This window comes from Gastrolobium bilobum, unplaced genomic scaffold, assembly GCF_033153095.1.
Source record: "Gastrolobium bilobum isolate Gb01-03AN ecotype WA unplaced genomic scaffold, APGP_CSIRO_Gbil_v1 utg25468, whole genome shotgun sequence".
NCBI classification, from domain to species: Eukaryota; Viridiplantae; Streptophyta; class Magnoliopsida; order Fabales; family Fabaceae; genus Gastrolobium; species Gastrolobium bilobum.
This window is the reverse complement of record NW_026895977.1, coordinates 119879-128429: the sequence shown is the minus strand read 5'-3', so window position 1 is coordinate 128429 and position 8551 is coordinate 119879. Positions and strand designations below refer to the sequence as shown.

The 8551-nt window shown below is 34.1% G+C and overlaps 1 protein-coding gene across 1 annotated transcript; it reads left to right on the top strand.

The window, feature by feature from the left end:
* The first annotated feature begins 1510 nt into the window (after positions 1 to 1510).
* On the top strand, positions 1511 to 4257 carry LOC133297089 (receptor-like protein EIX2). The gene has a single exon (XM_061496151.1). The coding sequence runs from the start codon at positions 1511 to 1513 to the stop codon at positions 4139 to 4141; it is 2631 nt and encodes an 876-aa protein (XP_061352135.1). The 3' UTR covers positions 4142 to 4257.
* The last annotated feature ends 4294 nt before the right edge of the window (positions 4258 to 8551 follow it).

Here is an 8551-nt window from a genome sequence, read left to right as displayed (position 1 = left end):
CCGAAAACTTAATTTTCCATCCAAAAATAAAGTTAACGGAGTTAATTTTTTTGAAAAATAACTTAACTATCCTTAAATAAAATAGAAAAAAAATAACATAGAGAAACTCTTGATATCCCTTGATCTACGAGATAATAGTTATTGGAATGATTTTTTTTGAGTGAAAACAATTTCTGACACTTTCACATGTATAGGTTGGAAATCTTTTATACAAACACCTTTAATGTTAGCTTCTTCTCTATTTTTTTTAGGGTAGTTTTGATATTTTTTTAAAAATTACCTCTGTTAACTTTAGTTTTGGATGAAAAATCAAGTCAGTGGAGTCAGTTATAAATGTTTTTTAAGTAAATGAGTAAATGATTAAAAAATTTGGGGAATGAGTAAATGATTAAAAAATTTGGGGAATGAGTAAAAGATTCTGAAGAAATTTATAGGTTTTTTTTTAAAAAAAAATCTTGAGGGATAATTGATATAAAATAATTACATTAATAAATAAATTTTTTAATTACAACTTTCAATTTAGTTAATAGTAAAAGTTTAAAAGCTAGAATAAATACACTTTAAATCGAAAATAAGAAGAAAAAAACGAGAATTTCTTTATATAGTAGAATCAACGCACAAGTACAACCTCTTTTATGTGTACCTATAAAGCGCACCGACACTTCAAAGATCTCGATGTGTCATGTTTGACACTTTCCGACACTCCGCGACACTCCAACGCGCGTTGTAGAAACTCGAAAAAAGATTCAAAGGTTGTGTTGCGTTGCGTTTTTAGTTCTAACTATTATAATCCTTGGATTACTATTATCTTTTATTGAATTTAATATAAATATTTCTGATATCTTATATTTCTTTGCAAAATTAATGAGTATTATAAATGGGAAATTATACTCTTACGTTACATAAGACTCTTCTCTCATTTTCCACTCACATAAAAAGATGTGCCTCACTTTTCTTTTCTTTTCTTTTTTTTTAAATTGGTGAACCCCACTAAATTTATCTCACAATATGAGATAACTTCTCTCATGCAACATAAGAGAAGTAAAACCCATTATAAATTTAGTTTTATTTTTTGTTAAATTATTGAATATTAAATATAATATATGCAATGTAAATTAAAAATATTTTTAATATAAAAACATGCCCTAATATATCAAAATTTAATATTTTTTAAAATTATTGTATCGAAATGCAGTGTCATATCGTGTCAGAATTCTGCGGTCTCAACGTCGGTGCTAAGTAAATGTGTACGTCCATCATATGTCCAGAGAAACACGGTCAATAAGTCCATTTTCCTACGTTGTTGGCTCGGTAAATAGTGATAATGAAAACGACAAGCAACTTTGTTGAATATTTTTCGTTTTTGATTCCAAATGCTAGCATACGTACGTTGAACCTTAGTATACGTTAGTCCATACCAGATGGCAATATAAGTAGCAATTAAGAGTCACCAGCAACTACTCACAGAACCCCTTACATTGAGTTCCCATTTCTCCAAGCTAAATCAACCATGGTTACCTTCACTTCTCAAATTTCAATCATTTTGCTGCTATTGCTATGTGCAACGATATTCCACAGAGGCATTTGTAAGACAAATACACAGCTCCGTTGCAATGAAAATGACAAATCTGCACTGCTGAACTTCAAAGATGGTGTCATAGATCATTCCAAAAAGCTCTTCTCTTGGTCCAACGAAGAAGATTGTTGCGCATGGAAAGGAGTCCATTGTGATAACATCACAGGCAGAGTTACAAGACTTGATCTAAAGCAACAATACTTGGAAGGTGAAATCAACCTTTCTTTGCTTGAAATTCAATTCTTGAACTACTTAGACCTGAGCTTGAATGGCTTTACAGCTCTTCGTCTTCCTTCTATCTTAAATCAATCACTAGTTACTCCTAATACACATGCCAACTTCTCAAACCTTCAGTTCCTAGACTTGTCCTTTAATGATGATCTTCATCTAGATAATCTTCACTGGCTTTCCCAACTTTCTTCCTTGAAAAGTCTCAACCTCAGTGAAATTAATCTTGCAAATGAAACAAACTGGCTGCAGTCCATGTCCATGCATTCTTCTCTGTTAGAGTTAAGATTGTCAGGTTGTCATCTATCCAATATCAATCCTTCTGTTAAGTTTGTGAATCTTACTTCACTTGTAACTCTTGACTTGTCTGGGAACTCCTTTGACTCTGAATTATCTTATTGGTTGTTTAATCTCAGCAGTGATATCTCCTATATTGACCTTAGTTTTAATTTCTTACAAGGTCAAATACCCAAAAGCTTGTTGAGTCTTAGAAACCTTAAATCTTTAAGGTTGAATAACAACGAACTCAATGGATCCATTCCAAATTGGTTAGGCCAACATGAACATTTACAATATCTTGGTTTATCAGACAACTTCTTTCAGGGTTTCATCCCTTCATCTCTAGGGAATCTCTCATCCTTGGTTGACTTAAGTATCAGCTCAAATTTCTTGAATGGTAGTCTTCCAACCAGCCTTGGACAACTCTTCAATTTAAGGAGTTTATTCATTGGAGGAAATTCGATGTCAGGTGTTCTATCTGAGAAGCATTTTTCCAATCTTTCTAATTTAGAAACACTGGCCTTGATTTCACCTTTTTCATTTGATTTGGATTCTGAATGGATTCCTCCTTTTCAATTGAATGGAATCAGATTGAGCCATACAATTCTGGGTCCTAATTTTCCATCCTGGATATATACACAAAGGTCACTAGTATATCTAGAGGTTCCTGGCTCAAGAATTTCATCCATAAATGGAGACAAGTTTTGGAGGTTTGTAGCTAATATTACACAAGTCAACCTTTCCAACAACACAATCAGTGCAGACTTATCAAACATCACCCTTAACTCTGAATTATTATTTATGGACCATAATAATTTCACAGGAGGGCTCCCACATATAACTGCAAATGTCATCTATTTGGATTTGTCCCACAATTCTTTCTTTGGACCCATTTCCCCTCTGTTCTGCCACAAATTGGGTAGGGAAAATAGTTTGGATTACTTGGACATATCATTTAATCTTTTAACTGGAGCAGTTCCTGATTGTTGGGAGTATTGGAAAGGTTTATCTTTCCTCTTGATGCAAAGTAATAAGCTAACAGGTGAAGTTCCTCCATCAATGGCCTCATTTATTGATCTCATAATATTGGATTTGCATAACAATAGCTTGTCTGGAAATTTTTCATTGGACTTATCAAACACAACAAACTTGGAATTCATCAACCTCCGAGATAACAACTTTTCTGGAAGTGTACCAGTGAAGATGCCACAGAATATGGAAGTGATGCTATTGAGTTCCAACAAGTTTGAAGGTAATATTCCATTACAGCTATGCAATCTCTCTTCACTGATACAATTGGATCTTTCCCATAACAGACTTTCAGGATCTATTCCTCAATGTGTGTCAAACATTACTGGCATGGGTGGAGCACAAAAAACAAGTCATTATCCATTTGTGTTCGATTTGTACACCAAGGGTCAACAGTTAGAATATATAGACTTTGGATTGCTGAGAACTCTTGATCTTTCAGCTAACAACTTGTCAGGAGAAATCCCTTCAGAAGTTTTCAGTCTTGTTCAATTGCAGTCCTTGAACTTGTCTCGAAACCATTTCATAGGAAAGATATCAAGGAACATTGGTAGCATGAAAAATTTGGAATCTCTTGATCTATCCAATAACAAGCTTAATGGCGAAATTCCAAACCCCATTTCCACTTTGTCTTTCTTGAGTTTCTTGAACCTGTCATACAACAATTTCATTGGACAGATTCCACTGGGGACTCAGCTTCAAAGTTTTGATGTGTCAAGTTATGTTGGGAATCCTGGACTTTGTGGAGCTCCTCTACCAAAGAATTGCACTGAAGGAAACGTTGATGATGAGCCAAAGCAAGATGGAGGAAACAATGAAGATGACTCTTTTAAAGAGTCACTCTACCTTGGAATGGGTGTTGGATTTGCTGTGGGATTCTGGGGGGTTTGTGGTTCTCTATTCCTCAACAGGAGGTTGAGGCACATGTATTTTCGGCTCCTTAATCATGTTGCAGACCAACTTCATGTGTTTGTGGCATTGAGTTTTAAGTTCAATAGCTTTAGTGGGGCACGAGGAACTTCCAACTGAGGTTCACTGATAGTTGAGTTCTGTTCTTTGTTAATGACTTGATGTCTTCTTTTCTAGTGCCATAAATGGAAAACACATGAACATCAGTTTTAATGGGTAGGTAATAAAGTCCTTGTTCCATGAACCATATTTAGTTTTTTTTATAATATTTGGGCTCTTCAAGTATGGCTTTGCATATAAAATTCAAATTTGTAGTGGCTTACTACTTCTTTATATAATGGGTCACCATGTACGTACAACTTGAAAGCGAAAAAAATATAACATGTAAAGAGCACCAAAAGGTATATAATGATTGAGATTTGCCTTATGTAAAGCGCAAAAACCCAGTAATTCAAACCCTACTTTGCTCTGTGTTACATTATCAATAAAATAATAAAAGAAAAGTGTTTATCATTTTAAATGACATAAAATTATGTCATTTTAAGAGAGAGACATAAAATGATATTTTGTTATTTAAAATTTAAATTAAAAAAAATCACACCTACATTTTTCTTCATGATTTTCATTGTTTGTGTTTATCTCTTTTCTAAAATGACATAGCTTATATCATTTAAAATGACAAACATCGTATCCAAATAATAATAATAAAAAAAGTGTACTCAACCCTACATATTAATAACACCAAACAGATTAACCGATGTTGCTGTTGTTAAACACGGAACACTGCGCCACCAGCCTCGACAATTGTTCTCCGGCACTGAAGTTGAAAGTCTAACATGTGACTGACACTACCAACAATTTGTGGAATTGCAGAGTAAACATTTTATGCTCATATATATATTCTCATCCCTTTAAACTATTAATGCTGATAATTTTTTGACGCAAACAATTTGCTTATTCCTTCCTTCTGATTTCTGCAATGAGTGACAAGTGCTAGAGTTTTCCATTGGAAAATATATCCTCTTAAATTCCAACTTATTGATCAATGATTTATGCTCGACGGTTATAGTTTAACACGACATCCTACCAAAAAGACAAAACTTGAAGACTTGATAAAAGTGGGAGACCTAGATTTCTATAATATTATCTTTTTGAATTCTTTTTTTAAAAATTATAAAAAAAATATGTTTGATAAGTCTGTTTTGTAAAAATAACTTTATAAATTATATTTATTTGAAGAAGAAATATTTATCCTTTTAAAGGATGGTCATTTTAGTTAGAACTAGTATTTTTTTATTTAAAATTCAAATTTAAAAAATCTCTCACTTTCTTTACAATAATTTTCATTATGTATTTCTTTCTCTCACTTAAATGACATAATTTTATGTTCTTTAAAAGGACAAATATTGATCTTATTTATTTTTTAATTTTTAGAATCAAAATTAGAGAGTATATTTTAATTATTTCTATTTTATGTTCTAATTTTTAACTTTTAAAATAAAAAAATACAAAAAACACTCATTTTATTGACTACTCTACAAAAAAAAATTTAAAGAAAAAGAAAACAGTCAAACGGGCCTTAGTCTTTAAATTTGATGATTCATGTTCACCATAATTGATGGCCTTGGTGGAGCTAATAATAATATTAGAGAAAATATTTATCCTTTTAAATGACACAATTTATGTCATTTTACTTTTATAAAGAAGTGAGACCTATATATTTTTTTATGCCAAAGGAAGGACTCAACATGGCTCTTTGAGGCCACACATGAGGCTTGTGTAACTGCCTCACCCTCTAAAATGTACAAACCATCTACTAGCTTCCCCTTTACGGACACAAAGGAACCCTTAAGCACCTTAAGGTACCCTCCTTGACTATTGAAGGAGAAACTAGCAGTATCTAACATCCCAAGAGATATTAGATTCCTCCTAAGGTTCGGAACATGCCTAACATTCTTTAAGATTTTGAGAGAACCATCACCCAATTTAAGTTTACAGCCCCCCTACACTAGTCACTTCACAGGTATGGTCATTCCCCATGAGGACCTTACCACCTTATAGGGTTTATAGCCCAAAGATAATCTCTCCTAGGTGTCATATGGAAGGTGCAGCCAAAATCCAGCACCCATTCCTCCTTATGAAAGACACATGACAGTGCTAACACCTCAGCAACCTTAGCACACTCAGTTTTATTTGAGTTAGAGGATTGATTCTTATTTTTAAGATCAGGGCAGTTTTTCTTCATGTGCCCTTCTTTATGACACAGCCAGTAAGTTACCTTGCTATTACTTTGAGTCTTATTATTTTTATTAGAATTGTTATCATTTTTATTTTTATTTTTATTAAACTGACCTTTCTTTCCTTGCTTACCCTTAACATTAAGACCTTCAGCAACCCCCCTTTATTTGAATTAAGTTCCATTTCTTTTGATTTTAGAGCACCTAGCACATCCTCAAATCTTAAGGACTCCCTGCCATACTTGATGGCAGCCTTGACATTCTTATAGGAGTCAGGAAAGGCATTCAGAAGAATAATAGCCAAATTTTTATCTGATATTTTTTCATCTATATTGGCTAGGCTAATTGTTATCCTTTTGAACTCATCTAGGTTGTCACCAAGAGACTTCCCAGAGTCCATCCTAAAGCCAAATAATTTTTCTTTCGGGTAAATTTTATTAGAGAGGGATTTGGTCATGAATAAAGACTCTAGTTTGAGCCAAACCCCACCAGGGGTGGTCTTATCATCAACCTGTCTTAAAATATTATCAAACAAGTGAAGAATAAGAAGATTGTATGTTGTTTCCAGCAGATCAACCTTCTCATCGGGGCTAAGGGCAGTAGGAAGGTCTTTTTCTCCACCAAGAGCCTTTGCACACTTCTTCTGAACAAGAACAACCTTCATCTTTTTTTCTCCATATATAAAATCACCCTTTCCATCGAATTTCCCCACCTCCACGCGTGCTGTACAGCCAACAAAAACAAGATTCCAGCCAACAAAAGAAAAGTTGTATCCAAGAAAAATGAGAATACAACCAATAGCTATAACAGAACATGACCCAAAAAGAAACAACAACAGTTAAGGCAATAGACACATGTTTGCAGATATAATAGGGAGGGGAGATAAGAGATATCATATACAACAGAAGCAATTTCAAGAATCACAGAAAGGGAAAACAAGAACTGAAGCTCTTGATACCAATTGTTGTAAATTTAATCAAGGAGATACAAAAATAGCAAAAGAAAAATAACAGAAGACACATGAATTTTACTTGTTCAGAAACTTGTTGTCAACAAGTTTCCTACATCAAAGACGAAGGGTTAAAATTCCCTTTGCACCTTGTATTAAATCAGAACCCAAAAATTATATAAATTACAAACAATGTTTCAAGAATCACTAGAAACAAATAACATGCACTCAACAATCGAAATAAACTTCAAACCCTAAAACACCAAATGCTTTCAAACATATGAAAAAATAGCATAAATGCAGAGACTCAAACACTGCGACAAGATGGCCAAAATGCAGTCACCCTCACATCAAACAAAAGCCTCAATAGCAATCTTCAATCGCTAATCAACCTTCCTTGAAGAAACACCAAGAAAGCCACAAACTAGCCACAAAACTACACCTACAAAACAGAAGCAAAAGGCAAACCCAAAACAAGGAGAAAAGCATACAATAATGGGTAGAAACAGGGAGAAAGGAAAAGGTTTTAATGGAAACCTCAAACCTCCAAACAGGCAAGGGTAGAAACAAGGAGAAAGGAAAGGGTTTTAAAGGGAACCCATTTGTGTGGATCCAAGAATGTGAAGTGAGTTTTCAGGAGTTAAAAAAGAAGTTGACTACTGATCCGGTGTTGATACTGTTTGATCCTAAAAGTAAATTTGTAGTATACTTCGATGCTTCTAAGTTTGGATTAGGCTGTGTATTAATACAGCTACGTCAGGTGGTTGCTTATGCTTTTCGAAAGTTAAAGCCACATGAGGAGAACTATCCAACACATGATATTGAGTTGGTAGCTGTAGTGTTCACTTTTAAAATCTGGCGACACTTTCTATACGGTGCCGATTTTATTGTCTATAGCGATCACATAAGTTTAAAGTATCTGTTTGATCAGAAAGAATTGAATATGAGGCAACACCGATGGGTGGAATTTCTGAAGGATTATAATTTTGAATTACAATATCACCCAGGAATAGCCAATGTAGTGGCCGATGCTTTAAGCAGGAAGGCGCTTTGTGTAGCTAATATGATGATCGCCGAGTATAAATTAATTGAGAAGTTTTGGGATCTCCACATTCCTGTGAAACAGAGGATAACCCGTATTTATTGACTACTACGGTAGACCAGAACTCGTTAGTTGAGAGGCTTAAAGAGGCTCAATTACTTGACAAAGAGGTTCAGTCTATGAAAGAACAGGACTTTGTATCTATTGATACGTTCGGCCTTAAGTTTTATAAAGATCGGATCATTGTTCCGAAGGGTCAGATGGTGGATGAGGTGTTTGCTGAGGCCAATATGGGTAAGTAC

Coding starts and splice junctions, on each gene's coding strand:
- LOC133297089 (XM_061496151.1), top strand. CDS start 1,511: ATGGTTACCTTCACTTCTCAAATTTCAATCATTTTGCTGCTATTGCTA.